This window comes from Polyodon spathula, chromosome 6, assembly GCF_017654505.1.
Source record: "Polyodon spathula isolate WHYD16114869_AA chromosome 6, ASM1765450v1, whole genome shotgun sequence".
Classification (NCBI taxonomy): Eukaryota; Metazoa; Chordata; class Actinopteri; order Acipenseriformes; family Polyodontidae; genus Polyodon; species Polyodon spathula.
In genome coordinates this window covers 27120179-27142772 of record NC_054539.1, presented here as the reverse complement: position 1 = coordinate 27142772, position 22594 = coordinate 27120179, and the positions used below count along the sequence as shown (strand labels likewise).

The 22594-nt window shown below is 39.6% G+C and overlaps 1 protein-coding gene across 1 annotated transcript; it reads right to left on the bottom strand.

The window, feature by feature from the left end:
• Positions 1-11323: 11323 nt before the first annotated feature.
• On the bottom strand, positions 11324-22550 carry LOC121316538 (denticleless protein homolog). Its single transcript, XM_041251570.1, has 15 exons — positions 22394-22550; positions 21324-21449; positions 20746-20838; positions 20495-20556; positions 20108-20228; positions 18240-18305; positions 17634-17749; positions 17312-17385; positions 16900-17003; positions 16359-16463; positions 14105-14217; positions 13525-13614; positions 13208-13340; positions 12160-12917; positions 11324-11853 (listed from the first exon to the last, which is right to left on the bottom strand). The coding sequence occupies exons 1-15, from the start codon at positions 22443-22445 to the stop codon at positions 11788-11790; spliced, it is 2079 nt and encodes a 692-aa protein (XP_041107504.1). The 5' UTR covers positions 22446-22550; the 3' UTR covers positions 11324-11787.
• Positions 22551-22594: the final 44 nt, after the last annotated feature.

Below are 22594 nucleotides of genomic sequence, written 5' to 3'. Positions count from 1 at the left end.
CGACTAGGGCGGAGGTTATTCCAGCCCCTCTCAATGTACCTGACCTGTGGTACTCAAGTGCGGACAAAGTGTGGGTCCAACATAACGACACGTCACTGGTGCACACTTGGGGGCAGGTCCGTTCCATTGAAGGTAAGGATGTTGATGGCGCTGGGGCGCTAGTATATCCACAGTTCAGTATTAAGGGGCAATTATTGTATAGGGTAAACCTAGCAGTGGGCACAGGACAGCCTGTAAGACAGTTGTTGGTTTCCCCGTCTTGTCGGACTGAGGTCATGAGGCTGGAGCATGATATCCCTTTTGCGGTGCACCTCGGAGCAGAGAAGACGAGGGAACGGATATTGGCTCGATTCTGTTGGCTCGGTCTTCATACTGATTTGTCGAGATATGTAGCCACATGCCCAGGCTGCCAGCGAGTAGCGCTCCTCGAGTGCACCCCTCCCCTTTGATCCCACTGCCGATTATTTCCACTCCTTTCAAACGCATTGCAATGGACATAATGGGCCCTTTGCTACCTTCTGACTCTGGGTATAAGCATATATTAGTAGTGGTGGATTATGCAACGCGATACCCAGAGGCAGTTCCATTGAGGTCCACTAGTGTCGCTGCAATAGCCACCAAGTTAGCGCAGATTATGGCGAGAGTAGGGATCCCCAAGGAGATTTTGACCGATCACGAAACCAATTTTTTGTCCAAAACGTTACAGCAGATGTACAAAATATTGACAATACGTCCCATCAGGACGTCCATTTATCATCCACAATCGGGCGGTCTGGTTGAACGTTTTAATCAGACCTTAAAGTCGATGCTGAGGTGATTCATAACACAGGAGAAGAAACATTGGGCATCGCTTCTTCCCTACCTCCTTTTTGCAGTGAGAGAGGTGCCGCAGAGTTCAACGGGGTTCTTCCCCTTTGAGCTTCGTGTGGCCGGCAGCCTCACGGCATTCTTGACCTGCTGAGAGAGGGGTGGGAGGAGCACAAAGGCTTGTTCAAAAATGTAGTGAAGTATGTGCTCCTACTAAGAGATTGCCTGGATTTGGTCGGTCGTTTGGCCCAGGACAACCTCAGATCGGCTCAGCACCGACAGCAGCAGCATTACAACAAAAATGCACGGATTCAAACCTTTCGACCAGGGGACAAGGCAATGCTGCTACTTCCCTCATCAGAGTCAAAACTGTGTGCTAAATGGCAGGGACCGTATTAGATGATTCGGGCTATAAGGAAAGTAAATTATGAAATTAGACAGCCCGATCGCCGGAATGAACGTGAAATTTACCATGTTAATTTGTTAAAGCCCTGGCAGGCAAGGGAGGTCTTATTTATAGCCCCAGGCAATTTGGAGGATGATTTAGGCCCCTGTCCAGAGACCCCGAGCACAAGAGCGATTTCTATGGGGGAACAATTGGTTCCGGATCAGCAAAGAGAGCTGCGTAAGCTTATTGAGGAGTTCAGCGATGTTTTTTCTGACGTGCCCGGCAGAACAAACTTAGTTGAATATGACATTATCTCTCCACCAGGTGTCACAGTGCGAGAGAGACCGTACCGGATCCCAGAAAGTCGACAAAGTGGCGTTCGCAAAGAGGTATGGGATATGCTCGAGCTTGGGGTGATTGAACCTTCCAGGAGCGAGTGGTGCAGTCCGATCGTCATAGTGGCTAAGAAAGACGTCACCAACCGCTTCTGCGTGGATTTCAGAAAGGTGAACGCTATTGCTAAGTTCGATGCATACCCCATGCCTCGGGTTGATGGACTGAGAAAAGCGAGGTTAGCCTTGAAAGAAGCGAGACTCTGTTGTAAGACCATATTGACCTGAAAGGTAAACGAGGGGCAGCTGCAAGTAATAAGGCAGCTGCAACCGTTTACCTAGATGTCATGCGGGATTACATATAGGGGCCAGGGTAACGCTGATCTTTGGGTTAACGTTAGGAGAGAAGGACTGAGAGAGGAGCTCTCAGAGAGTGTTTGTGAAGAGTGTTATACGTGTTGTGTGTTATTTTCTGTCTGTCTGTAATTGTCTGTCTTTGTTACACTAATAGACAGTTAACACACACCTCCGGAGCTGTCGAAAGGAAAGCACTATCCGGAGCACCACTGCACTGAGCACCTGCACGTTTTCGATCACCCAGGACTGGTGACCGTGTCATTGTTTTCATTATCCCCGTGCTTTACACATTGTTGTTTATCGCCGGGGATTTATTATGTGACGGTCTCCAGACCTGGAAAAAGAGCAATAAAGCACTTGTTCACTGAATCACCATTGTGTGTCCATCACTCCTGCACCGCATCACTGCTACACCTGTTCCACTTACCAGCCACTTTGCCACACTTGGATATTAAAGATGTGAGAATTAAAATATTACAAAAATATGTGCCAAAGGTTTTGCATCACCTAGAATTTTAGGACAAAGGAGACATAATTGCATTAAACTCTATATTAAATTAATGTAGTATTTAGTTTTTTTGTAATTTAGATATTTTATTTAACATCATGTAATCAAAAAAACTACAAAATGGCATCTCAAAAATCTACCGGAAGCCATAACAGTAGTACAGTATTTCACGTTAGAGTTCAAAATGTTACATTCAATAATTATGGAAAACTACAACGTGATATGTAATTCAATATGTTAACATAACATTATTTAGCAGGTTTCAGTCAAAATTAATTAATTCTATAGAGTGATACAACATTTTTGGCTATAACTGTAGATAATGTAAGGTATCCTTTTAAGTATTTTAAATTTATTTATTGGTTGATATAAGTGAAACCATGTAGTCATCACAACTGTTCAATATTTGTGTGTATGATATTCAAGTTCATATTTACTGCAATTTCCTTTCACGGGAATGTGTTCAACATGGTGTTTTTAAAAGCTTCCATGGCAGAAGTCAATTAAAAGCTTTGATATGCTCTCCAGGGCATCATATCATCTGAAAAAATTGCAGGCATTAGTTATGTTATGGCTCAGTAGAAACAAGGATTTGTTGTTTCCATGAGATAAGCACTCCCTGAGCAGTGCATTGTACCACAGAATAGTTCCTGCAGGTCCTCAAACTCCAAATGATTTGTTTTGTTGTCAGCTGTACTCTGTCACGCTGGAGAATCCAAAGTTTGACTGTTCCCCTTGGCACAGAGAGAGATGAGTAACAAAGCCACCCATTGGGGATTAAGCAAAGCTCTATTTGAATATCAAGTGAGCTATTTTAGGAGCAAAACCATGAAATGAAAAATACCTTCTAAACTTTTATAAGGAAATGTAATTTGAGTTCCAAATAGATCATTTTAAGTGGTTTGTGCTATCCTTTCTGATTTTCTATCAGCCTACAGTACATGACTAAAATTGAGCAAGCCCAAGTTTTTCAATTATGACGTGTTCATCTGCAATTGGCACTGACTTAAATTGCTGTCATTTGCAGATTAAGATTGAATCAACTTCATTTGTGACTCTGAACCCCAGTTAAGATTTTGGACTGATAGAACTCGATCTCTCCAACTTGTACTGATGGCGTATAGATTTTTTATCGTGGAAAACTGTAAAATGTTTTCACACATATGATTTTTGTGCCCTTTTTTGTATATTTTTCTCTTGTTGAACTGTAACTTGATTGAGACCATAGGCACCTAACCCAAAGAGCACAGGGGAGGCAAACTATATATTTTGCCACTGTACTTTTTTCTGCTGAGTGTATACACACTATTGTTCTATGTTTTGTTATGATTTTGCCTTTAAAAGGTTTAAAATGTAATTTTTTTAAAAAATGACTCATTCAAAAGACGCCATAAGTCCAACATTGATAACAAAAATTTAAAACACACAATAAAACACACACTACACGAACATTGGTTTGACCCATAGTTCGCACTGCACAATTTATTTATTTTTCTCATTTGTAATCGAATGAGATTGAATGATTATTGGTGTTAGAGCTCCCTCCCGACCTGTGAGGGCACTGTGCAAAGGGAACAGAGTACCCTGGACTGAATGGCATGACAATGTATTCCTTGGGTTAGGTGGAAGTCGGCCATATAGAAAAGGAGTAGAGCTATGGTACCCAAACTGAGTGACCCGGACAGGAAATGACGTGGCATCCGTGGATTGGAGGAGCGGATGTGCTTGTTAACCTAACGGTCATTGGGGAGGGTATATAAGGGGTCGTAGTGTAAGTAATCTATTCCTTGGTAAATGGTTCGAGTCAACCTACAAGGAGCCTGTGTTGTTTACTGTGAAACCAAAACTTAAGTTTGTTGTGTTTGTTTGTCTGTTGAAGTAAAACTGTTGTTTGTTATTTCTAGACTACTAACACAATCCAGAGCTGTCACTATTCAGCCAACATCAAACCTGGACACCAGCACTTTTCCTTTGTTCAAGGAGAACTGTCTTTGCACCACGAGCACTCAAATATCACTCACTGTTAACTGTGTCTGTGTTCTGTGTTACGTGTCGGTGTGCAGGACTGGACTTTTGGTTACGAGTCAAACCCAGGGATTATAAAAAACCGAATGATACACGCCGCTGTATCACTCCATCATTATTATTTACAGTTGTTTGCTGTCAGGCTTTGGACATTGTTCATTGTACCCTGCTGCATTGCCTTCACCTGCACTCACTTACCCACTTGTCCACACACACACACACATATATATATGTAACAAGGATACATTAAATCTAGAATAAATGCAATTCATAAACACATGATTCCATCAATTTAAAGATCAATAGATATGGCCATGAATACTTAACTAGTTTCTTACATATAATAAACTTCTACAAACAATTAATTATAATGTTAACAATACAAATTGAATAGTAAAACATCAAAACAATATTTTGTGTTGTAATTAAATTAATTAAAAATTGGCTATTTATTAGGAAATAGATATATTTGTTATAACATATGCAGCATTGGTCCATTCTTCCTGTAAATCCAGTTTACCTTCCATTTTGAGTGTAGATTCATCCAAACTGAGACTATCTAATATTGCCTTAATCCAGACAGCAAATAAAGAAGGATTTTTCTCTTTCAAATTTACCAAGATCATTTTTTTGGCAACCACTAAAAAAGATAAGATTAGTTTTAATTGAATACTGGTCAATTTAAAACCAAAAAAGTTATTAATTAAGATCATTTTAGGGTATAATTGTAATGGAAAATGTATTCTTATTTCTTTCCAAAAAGATTCAACCTTGGAACAAGAGACAGTTTGAGCTGGACTGAACATAGTTTTGCATTTGGCGAACACTTCCTAAAACTCCTGCAGAGGTGAGTCCAAACTCCATTATCAATTGTATAAGGAAGTTCAGAACGCCATGATCTTATTGTTACTTTAATAGTTTTATTTGAGTAGGATTGTCTGACAAATTTGCAAAGATGCAGGTTTCAATTTAAAAGCTTGGCAAAGAATTAGGTTTTCAAGTGGAGCATATTTTAAATTTAAAAACACTTCTTTCTTTGTGAGTTTGAGCAAAGCATTTATAAGTTTGGTGTACAAACTTGATTGGTCAGCTGGAACTGAGGAATTATTTACAACAGCTAATGTAGACAGCGGTGTGACTGCCACAGAAGATACTACTGGGCAGTTTGGAGACTACAAAAAATTATAAATGAAATATAGGGTACGTAGTTGTTAGTTTAGTTTGTTTTTATTCTCTATTAATTAAATTATATTCATTGAAGAAAAGGCAAGAGATAACTAGAAGCAGGAACGCTGGAACTAGGGGTTGGAGTGCTGTGCATCTGCTTCCATCATATACAGGGATTACAGTTTTGTTCAATGACTTTCAGGACCCCCACTGTAAAAATGGTTCCAGTGCCAATGACTAGACAGTTATTTATGTCGTCCTTTAAAAAGGATAATTAGAATGTTTGTGTTGCTCCAGGGCCATGAACGGGTTTACGTTCAACAGCAACTCTAAATAAAATGTTACCTTTCTTAAACACTAGTAATAATCTGAAGCAGTGGTATTGCAAAATAACAGAAGCTCATTTTTACTTTAGTGAAGTATGCTAGAATGTCTTTCATATTGAAGCTTGTTGTATAGGTTACTCATTCAATAAAACCAAGTTGGAATTTGCTTGCACAGTTTAAGACATTTTTTCAAAACAAGTAAGCTTATTTGTGTACAAAAAACGACAATAGTGTCATCTTACATTAGACGTAACTGAAATTGTCAGATAATTAAAATATGTATGCAATAAGGCCCGACAGGGTGTCTATATATTCCATATAGGAAGCTGTGTGGTTAAAGAAATGGGCTTGTAACCAGGAGGTACCCAGTTCAAATCCCAGCCAATAACTCATTCTGTGACCCGGAGCAAGTCACTTAACAGCCACTTAACTATACAGTGGCTCTCAAAAGTATTCACCCCCTTGGACTTTTCCACATTTTATTGTGTTACAACGTGGAATCAAAATGGATTTAATTAGAAGTTTTTGCCACTGATCAACACAAAAAAGTCTATAATGTAAAAAGTGAAAATAAAATGTACATATTGTTCTAGTTTAATTACAAATATAAAACAGAAAATAATTGATTGCAACCAATTGTCTTTAGAAGTCACATAATTAGTTGAATGGAGTCAACCTGTGTGCAATTAGAGTGTTTCACATGATTTCAGGTTAAATACACCTGTCTCTGGGAGGTCCCACAGTTGGTTAGTACATTTCCTAACAAAAACTACATCATGAAGACGAAGGAACTTTCAAAGCAAATCCAGAATAAGGTTCTTCAAAAGCACCAATCAGGGGTAGGATATAAAAACATTTCCAAGTCATTGAATATCTCCCGGAGCACAGTAAAGTCCATTATTAAGAAATTGAGAGAATATGGCACAGCTGTGAATCTGTCTAGAACAGGCCGTCCTCAAAAACTGAGTATCTGGGCGAGAAGGGCACTAGTCAGGGAGGCCACCAAGAGGCCTATGGCAACTCTAAAGGAGTTACAGTCTTCCAAGGCTGAGCTGGGAGACACTGTACAACAGCAATAGCCTGGGTGCTTCACAAAACTGGCCTTTATGGGAGAATGGCAAAAAGGAAGCCATTGTTGAAAATAAACTCACGTCAAATCTCGGTTAGAGTGTGCCAGAAGGCGTGGGAGACTCTGAGACCAAGTGGAAGAAGATTCTATGATCTGATGAGACCAAAATAGAGCTTTTTGGCTTCAACGCTAAGCGCTACATTTGGCGCAAGCCTAACACCGCACATCATCCTGAGAACACCATCCCTACAATGAAGCATGGTGGTGGCAGCATCATGCTATGGGGATGCTTCTCTGCGTCAGGGCCTGGAAAGCTCGTGAAGATAGAGGGCAAAAAGGATACAGCAAAGTACAGAGAAATCCTGGAGGAAAACCTGCTGAAGTCTACAAGAGACCTGGGACTTGGGAGAAGATTAATCTTCCAGCAGGACAATGACCCATACAGGTACACACTGGAGTGGCTTAAAAACAAAAAGGTCAATGTCCTGGAGTGGCTCAGTCAAAGCCCAGCCCTCAATCCAATTGAGAATATGTGGAAAGAGTTGAAAATTGGTGTTCACCAAAGGTCCCCATCCAACTTGACGGAGCTTGAGCAATTTTTCAAAGAAGAATGGGCAAAAATTGTAGTGTCCAGATGTGCAAAGCTGGTAGAGACTTATCCAAATAGACTCATGGCTGTAATGGCTGCCAAAGGTGACTCTAGCAAATATTGACTCAAGGGGGTCAATACTTTATAGTATTATTATCTGTTTTGTATTTGTAATTAATTTAGAACAATTTGTAGATTTTATTTTTCACTTTGACATTATTTTGTGTTGATCAGTGGCAAAAACTCCTAATTAAATCCATTTTGATTCTATGTTGCAACACAATAAAATGTGGAAAAGTCCAAGGGGGTGAATACTTTTGAGATCCACTGTATAGCAGCTATAGTAGATCTGTGTTCAGAGTTTAACGATGATCCACAGGAGCTGTGTCATAGCAGTGCACGGTTACTGCTTACTTAACCTTTACCCAACCCGCTCATTCCAAATACCAGCTGGGGATGTTTCTGGTATCTGCCTGTCTTCAATGTCTAAATGCATCAGCCATTTTTTTTATGACTTTGCGTCATTCCCAGATGTTCTTGGAGCTATTGATTGTATGCACGTTTGCATTCGTGCACCTTCAGAAAATGAACACATTGTAACGACCTGGACAATTGCATTGTTGCAGGGCTTATCGCCAGTTTGTTTGTTTGTCTTTTATGTTACATGTATTGTAAGGGGAACGGATCATGCCGTTAGCATGGGAAGGGGTAGTGAATGAGTATGCAAATGCATGCTGCTGCTGTCCGGGGATGCACCAACTAGCCCATGCTTTATCTCACCCAGATATCAGTGGGAAAAGGGGCTGCAGAGCATGGGCTTGATTGGTTGAGCCAGACAGCGGCGGGAAATGAGGAGAGGGTATGTCCCGGGGAGAGTCTGCAGCAAAAGCGATAGGGTTAGGTAGAAAGGATTTATTATTATTTTTGGTGGCATGAATTCTGGCCCCGAGTGGGAATTCTCTGCTTGGTACCTAAATAAACTGTGAATTCGAGGATTCCACTGTCTCCGTGTCCTGTTTCATAAAAAAAAAAAACCAAAAACAAAACATTACAATATTTTCCGAAACAAATGTTTTTACTCAGTGAACATGGAGGTAGTCTGTGATGCAGTGTCTAATAAGTAACGTGGTTGCAAAATATCATGGCTACCGCCTCCCCAATCGTATGTGGATTAACAATTACAGACACTGGTTCTTCAGCACTGGTTACTTGTATGTTTGTGGGAGGATGCCTCATAGTTGTTTTTTGTTGTTGTTGCTTATTTGTCTTTAACACAGGCTTGCATGTCATAATACCTTTTTCTGATGACTGCACTATTTCTTGAAGCCTTCAACACAGCATTAACTGTATTGACTGTTATTTGCCGTGCCTTCCTTTTTCTGCTTTAAAATGTTTTGTATGAGGGCCTTTTCCCAAATAAAGCTTCTTCCAAAATGATGTGTGTCTCTTCCTCTTCCTTGTTTGCTTTTCTTTTTTAGGGCAACTCGTTTGAGACATTGTTTGTCTTTAAAACGTTTCCAGCGCAACCCTCGGCAGGTGGGCGTGTTTTTCTACTTACTGAAGTCATTTAAATACTCATTTACTATGCAGTCACAGGCATAAAATTTTAAATCTTCCAATTGAAAATTGCACTTTTAGAACTGGTCATGAATCAGTCACAGCACAGGCTGTGTTGCAACTACACTTAGAATACAACTAGCCCTGTATGTAAATGACCGCATAAGTCTTGTATAGTAAGCCAGTGCTTCTGACACAGCAAGTATTTTGAACTGCCTTACTTGGGGAATACTTACCTTCAAAAGACCAGCAGTTTTGTTAAACACTTTTCTTTTAATAAACTACATTTCTAGGTGTAGCTCTGTGCAGAGATGCCATTGGTAATGGTTGTGTCATTTGGTCCTACTTGCTTGTATTTGCTACTTGCCCAGTTTTGTAGTTTTACAATTACTAAAATCATAACTTTACAACAGGAAGGTTTGCTTGGTTTCCAAGAGCCTCTTAATTGTAAAAAATATGGTGGGTTGGCGTAGGGTAGGAGCACAAAAATTCAGTCTGAACTGGATTGCATAATATGTATTAGGTAAGTCAACCAGACCACAACACTAATGATTCAGAAGTATGTGAACACTAAATTTCCATTGCATAATACATGTTCTCACTACAGTACCTCAATTACTGGGGCTGAAGGCTACAAAATGGAATCTACCAGCATTTAAAGAACTCAAATAGCCAAGGGGGCTGGAAAAATGTTGCATTTGATGCCAGTGAAAAAAATAACACAGCACCACCCAGAAGTCAATGACAAAGCCTTCAAAATAAAGTTTAACAAATTTTATATACACAAATACAACTCAACATTAAATATAAAAAGAAGCTTGGCAAATAGAAGTATATTACAAACATGGTCTTTACAGGAGCAACACATCCTTGTTAAATGAACAGGCAAGTTTCAATACAAATACATAGCAATTGTAGATAACACTGGAATCAAGAATGACCACAACGGAATGAACCACATATGCCGATATGCTAACCCATGGCATTGAAGTTATAGATTAAGAAAAGTCAAAAGAACTGAAAGGAAGACTCCAATGAGAAGTTTTTATTTAACTACTTGTATGCTGCATAAACCTGTAGTTCTAGTTGACAGTTTGTCATTCACACAGCATTATTTATTGAGGCGGAACTACCACTAGGGCATTGAGCCCCACAAACCAAAGTGGGACCATAGTTAAAAACTATGAAAATATACTACTGTATTCATTGTCATATTCTAGATTTAAAAACAAAATACTACATTAAGACCAAAATAGAAAACACTCATTGCACATGGTCCAAAATTAAGAACAATTAGTTTAATATAGTATGCTGTGCTATTTACCCGTGGTTTTGTCATGTTGTTGGAACGTATTTATCACACTGCAAAAAACAAAACAAAAAATCCCAACAAATTGTATTAATGTTTTAATACTAGGCAATTATTCTAGACTAAGGCTCAATGATGAGAAAAGTTAAGGAAAGGCATTGTATCTTGTCAATATGGTTGGCCTGAACAGGTTTATTTCAGCCTTTCCACAGGTCAGGCAAGGCTTCACCTAGCAACAGAGTTCCATTGTAGAAGTGGCTCAGCTTTGTTTCGTCAGCAAAACAAGTGTGTTCTCTAAAGGCTATATTTAAATGTATCATCATTGATCACATGAAAATTTCTTTGAAACAACCCAAACAGCAATTTATATGTTAGTTTAAAAAAATCATAATACCCCTGTGCCATAGTAAACAAAGGGAGTGGTAAATTCATAGCCAATCACTTCAGCTTCTATTAATACAAAATCTGAGGTTTTCCCACTTATGAAAAATAAACTTGTGATTTCATAAAAAGCTAGAATTAGAAAAGATTAAAAAAAAAGTAACAAAAAAAACGGTCACAAAAAAGGTTAACATTATTGCATGCAAAACTACAACTACATTGACCCCTTCCATACATTTTCTAATATACAACTTACATTACATACAAAATAAAGCCTTTAAATTTGGTCACTAGGTTGCCACCATGCCTTGAATTGCATTCTGATTTCATTCCTCAAACAATGTTTTGAGAAAGGCGAATACCTACATATTAAAAACACACACAAAACCGTGTCTAACACTACTCAATTGTTTGTGTCATCCTGATACCCCCCCCCCCCAACGCCCTGGGAAGAATTACATCCCAGTACCACTTCAATTCAAAATGAAAATGAAATTGACCTTGTGCTTCAAGACCTGTTGACCGCCATGTAAAATAGTTACAGTAAATCTGTTAATATAAAAATCAATAGGGGGATACAAAAAACATTAAAGGAAAATAGAACCACATCTCTCAAGTGTTAGGAACAAGGCCTTGTGGTTAAATGTTCAGGACTCGGGAGTCAGGAGATCACGTTTATAAAACAAAAAAAACACACACCTTTATATGGGCCAGGATCTTTTATCAAGATATTAAAGTGGGGTACAGCTCCAGTTAGGTTCCTATCTTCCCAGCATGATTGCTTTGGTCTCAAAACAAAATGCTGCATTTAAAGTCATATTTATCTCATAAAACTTGATTTGCTGCATCAGTCCACTAGGTATGTGCTTAGCCTCCTGTTTTTTGCAATGTAAAAACATCAGGTCATATAGTTCCATTGCTGTCGCTGCAGCCTTGTCCCTGGCCACATACAGCTCTCAGTAGTCTACAAGGTTATTCTGGTGTTTTCTTCTGGAAGTACAAGAAGATTTTTTTCATTGATCCTGGAGTGGAGGTAGCCTGAAAGAACATAAAACAACGTTTAAAAATTGTTGCACAAATCTAGATGTTAGACTATGATAAAATCAAGTAGACAAACATTTAATAGATCGCATTTAAGAAGGTCTATCAAAAGAATTTAAAAAAATTACATTTCCAGATTTTTAATTGTTATTGGAGTCTGTTTTATTCCACTCAAAAAACATTGCACTGGAGTAAAAGCTTAGTAAAGCCAGTCTGAAGTCCCAAAATGGGCGAGAGAGTATCTATCCATAGCTTCAAAGTACATACAAATAAAAACAGGAGACTTGGTTGGAATCTATTTACCGGAGAACCTGTAGTCCTGCTGCCCTGCTTATTGGCACTGGGACTCCTCAAGCTGCTGGGACTCCCCTGCTCTCGCTTCAGTCTCTGTCCCATTGCAGAGAGCCAGTCTGCCTGGCCAGGGGAGCTGTTCTCCTTGCCCAGGTGCCCCGGTGAAGGGATTTCCTGACCTGCCTCTAGACACTGCTGGGTCTCCTGCTCTGTATGGCTTGGGTTGGGCCCCTGCTGATGCTGCTCCTTCTGCTCCTCCTCTGCCAAACAGTACACTCCCCTGAGCCCTCGCCTCTTCTTAGCTGAAGGGTCGAGCTCCATCACACAGTCACAATCTCCAGGGCATCCCAAAGCACCTCCCTCACTTGTCTCTAGACGGCGCTTCACCCGCCTTTCTGAGACAGGGGGTAAGGGCTTTGGGCTCTGCGCGATGGGGCTTAGCACGTTCCTGGGGGATGGAGTCCTCTGAGCTGCAGAACCAGGGGTTCCAACATTGGGAGAGCTGGGGGTCTGAAGGCTGGGAGAATGGGGAGTCCTGGTAATCCACTTCTTTATAGAGGTGTTCGCAGCGGCAGTCTGTCTGAGAGTGGTGGGTGTGCGGCTGCCTGGGGTATGGTTCTTGTGACCCAGAGTTTGAAGGGAGGAGGGCGTGCTGGAGGGAAGTGGCAAGTCTGCAGTGTTGGGAGCACAGGCCGCAGCTTGGGGTGAAGAGAGTGCTAAGGAAGCTTCTTTTCTGGGTGTCTTGGCCGGAGTTTTTTCCAATGGGGTCACTGGATGAACAGTAAAGGAAAAGAGAAAAATAAATGTTTAAAATAAGACAGCTGACTGCATTTTTATTGGCTTAAAAAAAAAAAATGGATAAAGTTATGACTGTGTTTGTTCAATAATGAGGTGGTCATATTTTTATTTGGGGTGGGGAAGTCTCTTCAGTTCTTTTGAATAGACAGTCATGGTGGACAGTCGCAATGAACTCATGCAGACTATGCTTTCCATGAACAGCATCCAGACAAGCCAAAGCCAAGTACCCCTTTGCAAAAAGCAGCATATTGTTGGACTCTACCTGAAGTTTTGGGGGTGTCTTTTGGACAGGCCCAGCCCACCAGATTTGCAGGTCCGATAGCCGAGTTCTCATCATCAGCCCTCCGACTCAGGCGCCAGATCCGAACTGTGTTGTCATCCGAACAAGAAGCAATCTGCCAGAGACATACCACGTTAATCTTTTCCAACAAAGCTGAAAAATAATATATTCCAGTGGACCTCAAGGGTTTCTTAAATATGTATGTAGAGAAAATTTATATATTGCTGACTTCTCATGTGAGATGCATGAAATCAGCTCAAGAACCTTACAGTAGAACATCCCCATCAATTTTTACTAACCTTGGTGAAATCAGTGGGGCACCAGGCAACAGAGGTGACTTCCTGGCAGTGACCCTGGAGCAACATGGGAGGAGCCTTGGGGTCCGAGATCTGGAGGACAGCAACAGAATTTGATTACAAAAACAGCCACACAGTTACTTCTAGGATTACTAAAATGTTAAGTTTGCTTAGGATGTCTACATGTTTTTTGTGGCCATCACATTTCATATGATAAAAACTTCCCCACGAACCATTATGAGGGAGCTATCCTGTAAAACCGAAACAACGAATGAAGCCAGGGAAAAGGCTCAATCTGCACCATGTTGTCTTCCTGGGATATGGTTGGTATCACAGAACCTCTACTCAAGAAAGGTTTAAATTATGGTTTTTAAAATCATAACTGCACACCTGCAGTCAAGTCTCCTCTGCTTCCTTGAAAGACTGAAGCCACACTTACCATAATCACCCCCCCTCCCCCAACTGATTTATATGAGGTAAAGGGCAGCCTCATAGGAGCTCATCATGCATTTGCATCTTCCATATAAAGACTAGACAAAAGCCCCATGCATGGAAGGGTGAGAGAATGGTAGTGAATTGTCACCTTCCAGATGTATGCGTTGTGATCACTAGAGCCACTGGCTAGGAACTGATCATCAGGGCTCACGCTAGATTTAATGTAGAACGAGGAGTTGAGGTGGCCATTGAATACTCCCACTGAAAAACAAAAAAACAGATATTAAATTAGGTGGTGCTTGAAACCAGCTGCAGCACAAAAAAAGTACATCCTTACAACTTTATGTATTCAGTTGAGGCTCTACTGGGTTTGAGAGTCATGTTGCAATCAACGACGTAGCAAAAAAATGTGTCAAGTACCTACCATGAACTGCACATTTATATAAAAAAAAACCACAATGGTCTGTTGCTTACATAAATCAGGTCATGATGAAATAAAACAGAAAAAGCCAAGAGTCTCATTCTGTTATTTCTCCCCTCCTGGCCATGACCTTACAATCCAAAGTAGCTCAGACAAGAGACCTCTGTACTAACCAGAGCTTACAAATAGTAAACACAATGATGTAGTTATTTAGCTGAAAAAATGATGTGTCCAAAACAGATGATTAACTGCTAGATAAAAAATGCAAGCATGTTATTTAAAAAAAAAAAAAAGTAAACCTTAGTTTTAAATGTTACATTTTCATACATTAAAGTACAGTAGTGAATTAAAAAACAAACAAACAAAAAAAAAACACACACACACACACACACGCAGTATAGATGCTTAGAAAAATTACACTAGGCCTAGTCCCACTCAGGTGTCTGAGAACTCCTCTTATTTAGGTACATCGTTGAAATGACCAGGTACTGGCCATCTCACCTCAATCTGTATTATTTACTAATTGAAGTTATATATACACACTACAAAAGGAACTTTAAGTGTCCAACTATCTATCTCTATATTAGTGACCCTAGTAGGGTTCTTAAACACGCAGTTCTAAGTATACCCTGTACAGGTCAGTGAGCGAAGTAGCTTGTCACATTTCCCATTTGAAACTACAGAAACACAAAAAGCTTCTCCTCGCTCCAGGTTACATAGCAACACTGACAGAGGACCAACCTTTGCAGGATGTTTGAGTTGTTTACAGATCTAACCAAGGGGTCAGGCAGTAGGTTGTTCAGAATCATTATACTACCTGCAGTGTCACGTATGTGCATGGCAAGGCTTCAAAAAAAAAAAAAATCCACAACTGTCATAAAAACAGAGAGCTGCCTGCTGTGTACAGTTATGCCAACATCCTCTCTGGATGGGCTAATTTGATAAACCCTCAATCCCTCTGTAAAGGACAGGAGAGAGATTTCCTTCTTTGGCAGCTACTGCCTGACTCCCAAACAGACACATTTCAGAGATTCTGTGCAGCTGCAGCTTGGACAGCCCTTTAGCTCCCTCTGGTGATAGTGGGCTCCCACAGCACTGCAGGGACCCCGTTCAACCTCTCTCAAAAACTCAGCAACACTGATACTGAAGTCATTGGGCATAGGGGCAAATATAAAAACACCACATCCTAAACATTGTGCATTGCATGGTTAAGAACATAAACGCATAATGCATGGCATGCAATTAGGCTATATAACTACCAAGTGAACACTGTACTGTATCCCAAAGCTAATACCAAAATAAACTGATTGCCATTTCATGATACATATTGTGTCTTTTTATTGTGTATTAACACATTTTCAGGCAGTTAGTTGTGTCAATATTTGCCATTACTATCTGACAGCTGCCTGACAGAGCATCTGCCCTTTTTCAGAGCTAATGCATTGGCAGGGGTGTTATTGTAATGCATTTTTCTAAGTGTTGAACAGTGCCAATACCTTGAGTATGTAACACACATATTATTGATTTCCCATTCTTTTGTAAAGAAAAAGAATCATACAGGCTGATTTCACAGGCTGGCTACAGTTAAAGTATTGCACCCCCTAGTGCTCAGCAAAGCACAGCTCAGTAAGAGAAGAGCATCCCAGGAACATTTGCAGTTGTTACAGGCTGTTGTAGCAAAGTGTGAAAAACAAAGCAATGGATTACACTGAAAGTACAATTTTCACCACAGAATGATAGTTTAGACTCAAATCAGCTTAATGAAAAGCTCAATAATTCAGACTTTATACATGTCTTTGAAAGACCTTTCTGAAAGTAATTGAGAACAATCAATTCATTCTCCTTTAAAATGTATGATATTTACGATTGCCAAATTCTGCGTAGTGTGTAACGTTACATGCTCCGTTTCTCTTACTGTACTATAAAAAGTGTACCTGACTCCTCCCAATAGAAACCCCAACACAGTTGTTTGATCCCTTACCTGGAGCCTTTTTTAAACCAGCCACATCGAACATGTAGATATTCTCATCAGTGCAGTTTGCAAACAAGCGCGAGCCTGTAGAGTCCAACGCCAGACTGGAGTAGCCTAGTAAAGGGAAAGGACAGAAAAGTTTAGTGGATTAAAGACAATTCTTATTTTGATTATTTAAATTTGAGAATGCAAGGCAAACTTCAGAAGACTTACAGTATTGCAGCTGTAAACCAGCATGTTTTCAAAAGCAAATTGCTCCAATTACACAATTGGTGCAATAAAAAGGTATTTGAACCATTTCTACTGTACACAGACAAGCACACCCTATCCAAGTGTCAACATTAATCAGATTGGACTCTCTTCTGTGTATAGTAAATGTGGCCTGTCAGTTTGATGCCATGTGTTGCTTATTGACTCTGAAATCCTGCTAGGTTTGTTTTGATTTAGAAGAACAGAATCAAGCTCCCCCCATAAATTGAGCAGGTTGACATGTAAGAATATGCTGTATTCCAACCAGTTTGATTAAGGAAAACAGTTTTAAAAGACAAACCCAGCTTTCGTGAGCTGGTTCCAGGGTACAGGTAAGCCTGGAGAGGGATGGGGTCCTGGTGGTGGACTGTGTAGTTTTTCCTCAGGTCCCACATCTTAACAACACTGGAAGAAAAAAATACACATACACTGAACTAAAACACTACACCGGGTACTTTTCACTGCTGTACTTATTTTGTTTAGATTGGCATTTAAATTGATGAGATAAGAAGAGATACCAAACCTGTTTTTCTAGACAGATTTTCTTTTCTGTTATAGGTTAAAGATAATGCAAGCCAGGTATAGTGGTAAATTGTAAGTGGTTTAAATTAATTTTATGAATGAAGCATGCAAGGCTAATTTTGGCTTTTCCACTGTGGTACTATTCTGTGAGTTGCTTACTGGCGGATTTTACTAAGCTAGGAGTGTCTTACCCATCAACTGCTCCTGCGGAAATGAGTGTGTTTTCATCGCGAAAGAGCACCACCGTCACACTCTGCTGGGAATCCTGGGTAGCAAAAGAACAACATTCAATGCTGGCCTACCACGGTCCAGCACAGAAGGGTGGAGGGGTTCCCCCCTATTGCACCACCTCCTGTTATTTAAAAGTGTAGTTCTAAGTTTACTCCTACTATACATATTAGTTTCATATCTGTGGCTGTGTCGCTAAAGCTTATTGATTTTAAGACCTGAATGTCTGTGCTTTGGGTTTGCAAAAAAATAGGCTGAATGTTACTAGAAAATGTAAAGACTCACCACGGAAGGCGCAATTCCTCTGCCTGCCTGTCTCCTCTTCTTCAGTTTGAAAGGAGTCTGTCTGTCCATGTTATTGTGAGCCCCAGTGATCTGTTTCACTTGTCTGTAAAACCCATCTAGGGAGAGATTGTGTGGGATTAGTTTCAGGGTCTGGTTTTGAGAGATCTAAAACGTTTGATCTTGGGTCTGAAAGCCCAAAATGCAACACACTCTTGGTTGTTTGGCCTCAGCTAGAAAATAGAATGGCTGGGCTAGTTAAGGCAAACTCCCTCAAGATTTTGTTTAAAGGATATGCCACTTGCATTCAGACAGGAAGATAGGAGATAGGGAATAATTCCCAAACGGTTTGTGGTGAAGTCCATTGCTTTGGGCATGGTGCTGCCTGCACTCAAGTAATCACCTTGAGGTCAGTACATCTAGAGTATTAAGGTTGCCTAGATATATGTTGCTTTAAGGTTCTGACTCAACATTATTCTGGGTGGGTATCACAAAAAAAAAAAAAAAACAAAGTCAGAGAGTCTCTCACTTGAGTAAAAAGTGGTTTCTCACATTCCAATATTTTAATGAATTTATTCAAGTATGGTTTGGCCTGAAAAATGGTCCTACCTTTCTTACTGCACCTTGTATCCCAAACCATGATGTTCCCGTCTCTTCCTCCAGTGCAAAAGACAGCTTTAAAAAAAAAAAATCAATAAAATCAAAGCGAACTGGGTTGAAATCGTCCCTGTTAAATAAGTTTACAGTTCAGTCCTGGGCCCCGAGACACCTCTGGGCATTCATTTCTGGTTGTCAACAGTTTTTTACTTTTGTCCATTATGACAAATATACTACTGGGTCTATTTATAGTGAGCTTTCCAGATCAGACAGAAGCCAAGTGGTACAAGCCAGGGGAATGACAGCAGAAAGATTGAATGTTTAAAACAGCAGGCAGCTGTAATACTTACACAGCTGATTAATCTAAATGGGCCACTGCATATATTGCAGTCTTATACAGGACTTTAAAAACTAGAAGTTTAATAGTAGGCAAACAATATAGTGCCATTTGCTATGCTTGTCTAAAAACCACAGTCCACTTTTTTTGTTTGTTTTTAAAAAGTAACTGGAAGCAGCTGGCAAGTTGACAGTAGATTTGTTTGCACCTGTACTAACCCCAGGAAGAATGTATTTCCAAGAACTGTAAACATGTTGACAGCTGAATCCATCAAAAACATTAACTTCCCGATCCTTGACTAACTGCTACTGGATCTCCCGGCAATAATTAGGGCTCTATGGTAACCAATGTGCTAGGAGTCAAGTGTTTTCATGACTCTCCCTTGACTTCAAGAACCAGGAAATCATACAGAGAAATTAAAGATGTGGATTTAATAATTTTCTATTAAATTAATATTACAGGATTCTGCCGAGTCAACGCCCAGGGAGCATAAAGTTGTCATTAAGGTAAAAAGTGTGGTGGGCGTTGACTCAGGCAGGTGTAAAATTACAGGCATTATTGCACAAGGAGTATTTTTTACATTACATAGACAATAGATTACATTTAGAATTAGGCATGCTTAATTAAAAGTAGAGCACAGCACAGCACACAGTCACAATAAAAAAAAAAAAATCAAGAAGTGAGGTTAACATATTCAATTACTGGTGAAATACAATTCAAAGTTGCTGTAGTATATCCACTATTTTGTCATTAAAATATGTTCACAAGGCAAACTTTAAAGCTGCATGCAAAAGCACAATGTTAAAAATCACATTTGTAAATGAAAAATGCTAAAAAGTTGCTACATTCCAAAAACATAAAACAAGCAATTGTCTGCATCATTAATGCATAGCGCATCTACTTTTAGATAGTTTTTTCTATGCATGTAAGCTGCGATATTTCCTATCAAGCATTATTTGCACATTGTTATTAACCCAGAAATTAATGGTGACATTGACTTTCAGCTATAAGTTGGGGTGGGGCAATTGTTCAAACTGGGGCACTGACTCGGCAGAATCCAGTACTTTCCAAGAACTGTTGTTTTATTTAAACTGTGGTACATAAGGACTTATGTTGTGTTACATTTTCCCAAGTGTTGCTACAACTGTTTACGTAAGGTTTTTAACATTTTGACCACTTTTTAAAACTTAAATTGCATTCCCTGCCTTAAGATGGCGTCACATGTACCCGCATGGACCTCTCAGAACTACATTTCCTCACTGGTAAATTCATCTCAGGCAGGGAATGCAATTTAGAAGTTTGAAAAGTGGTAAAAATGTAAAAAAAACTAACAAAAAAGACTACACCTTACATACAGTTGTAGCACCACATGGGAACAAGTAACCAATAAAATAAAAAGGTCCTTATGTACCCTTTAATACAAGCAAAGCAAATACCGCTGGTTCAAGAAAATATTCACCAAATTAAGTGATTAATTGAACTGTACGCATACTACAATGCAAACCTCTGAGGAAAAGTACAACCACAATTTAAAAACAGTTACCTTTTTCTTGTTTTCCAAAAGCCACAGACTTGAGGCTGCATTGATGTCCTTTGAAAGTGCCAAGATGCTCACTGGTCTTCACATCCCACAGCATAGCGGTCTGATCCCCAGAAGCCGTTACCTACAGGCAAAAAAGCAGCGTTCTCAAAGCAACTCAAACAGTCTGCACCGAGAACCCACGGAGGAGGTTGAACTCATACGAAGAATCAATTTTATCACATGATACACAATGCTTGAAATGACATTTGACCAAGGTGGATAGTAAAGTTGTTTGGTCACTTTGAAACGTAGAAATACACATCTACTGCTAGGACCACCTAAATGTTATTTAGTTAATGGCTCAAAATGTCCCCCCGTTCGTTGCAAAGTTCTAAAAAGGCTGCTTACAATTTGAGGCTCTCCAGGGACCCAGGCAATATCAAAGACAGCATTGGAATGAGCCAACCATTCTGCGAGGTAAAAGATAAAACAAAACACGGTTAGTTTTGTAGGCCAATATCAGACAAGGCCTCAGGTTTGAATACATTTGTCTTAATCCTTGCAAATATATTATTTCAATGTTTAATTAATATAAAGTACTGTGAAATAGTGGCCAAAACCTGCAGATTTATGTTGTTTGGCACAAAAAACCACAACACCTTTAAAAAGAGGATTCTTGCGTGATTCTGTGTGGTAGAGCCGGACGATCCCTTCTTCGTTGGCAACAGCAAGCACATGATGTATTTCAGGAGCTGGAGTGGAAAAAGCATGTTGTATTAGAAGGTCAATTTTCATGTGCGGAATGCAGTTTTACAAATATATCAGCATGCGATAGATTTGAGGAAACAAAATGCAAGGTACTAGACTGAAACAAATATGTTCTTTACACTGTATCTTAAGAAAACCCTTTACTACATGTACTCAGAACTATAAAAACGGCATAAGAGCTGTTCTAACAAAATGTTTGTCACACTGACAGTAATGGCAAACAAGTTTTTTTGTGCAGTTTTGAGCTGTATCATAACAGACAGGAGTCTGAACATTAAGACAGCTTGGGCTGCACAGTAGTCTGATACTCATAACATCCATGGTAGCAAATATTACATTTGTTTAATTTGCAGGGTTACAATAAGTGTATGTTGTCAGTGAAGAGGAAGATTAATTGGTAAAAAAAACAAAGAAAAACACCTCGGCCTAGTTAAAGAAACAGGAATGCAGGTATTTTTCTGCTATTTACCTGTAGAAAAAGTACATCCAAAAGGAGGGACTGGAACCCCTATATCTCCATAGGAGATGTGCTCATCGTGTCTGGCACACTGGTAACAGTCCAACAGCTGGTGGAGGGGATACCTTTGCTGTCCTTCTGTGGACAAAGTATTCATAGTTAAAACATAACCTTGAAAAGAAAACAAACAACTTCCAATAACTATACCCCCATTCGTATGTGGTAATGCAGCAACCCTGTTCCAAAATTCCGCCACTTGCTGTCACTTCCATGAACAGGGAGGAAGTAGTAGGGACAGTGACATTTCTGAAAGGCTGTAAAATGAATGCAACTCCATAACTGTTTATGAGCATTTTATAGACATTTTCACTATCAAATGAGGGGCTCGATACACGTAGTTTTAGGTACGACACGTTAGTGATCAAAAAAGCAAATGCTATGGCATTAGTATGTACTGTTACAGTAAACACTAACAATGCGCATACTTAACAGGCATGGTGAGGAGTATTGTAAATAGTTGCGTTTATTTGTTTAAATAAATAAGAACAATGACGCAAAGGGCGTATGTAATTCAGTTTCGTGTCAATTATACTGATACTAGCTGTTTGCTTGTGCATTCACAAAGCATCACATTCTAAAAGCCTGCCTCAGGCACTCCATCCCCCAACATGGACAATAGAACTAGACTCCACTTAATAAAGTTGCTTGCAACGAATTCTATTACTCTTGCACAGAAAAGCGCGCATCGATTTCCAACAATCTAACATTGAACATACACATAGAAACTGGAGGATATGAACACCGATCATCTTTTGTATTAATTTTGTAACAAAACAAATTGCGTTTCTGTACAAATGGTAACTAATAAATTCAAAATCTATCTTTTTTTCCCCCAGATACCACAATCTGTTGTACAAAAAGAAAATTAGACATGTTTTCCCCCATTAATCAGCAATCAAACGTACTGTTCCTTTAAACCTGTTAACCTCATATTAAAAATATAACAGTATAAAACACTTCTAAACTCCAGCGGTAAAACTCATAATTTGATACATTCATCAGACAGATAATCCTGAACTTACCATTGCACTTCCGATTGCAAACTCCTCGATCAACAATGGAACGAAAAAGCATTTTTACAAATATTTCCTGAATCAAAATACGAATCTGTGATCCAATATCTTATTTTCTCTTCCCGATCTCCCCACTCTGCTCTAGTTGATTACCGCAAAGATGAGATAATCAGGCTTTCCCGCGAAATGGCCAAAAATGCCCAACACTGC

Coding starts and splice junctions, on each gene's coding strand:
- LOC121316538 (XM_041251570.1), bottom strand. CDS start 22,445: ATGCTTTTTCGTTCCATTGTTGATCGAGGAGTTTGCAATCGGAAGTGC. Junction 21,450..22,393: donor TTGCAATCGGAAGTGCAATG/GTAAGTTCAGGA, acceptor CTTTGTCCACAG/AAGGACAGCAAAGGTATCCC. Junction 20,839..21,323: donor TGGATGTACTTTTTCTACAG/GTAAATAGCAGA, acceptor TTTCCACTCCAG/CTCCTGAAATACATCATGTG.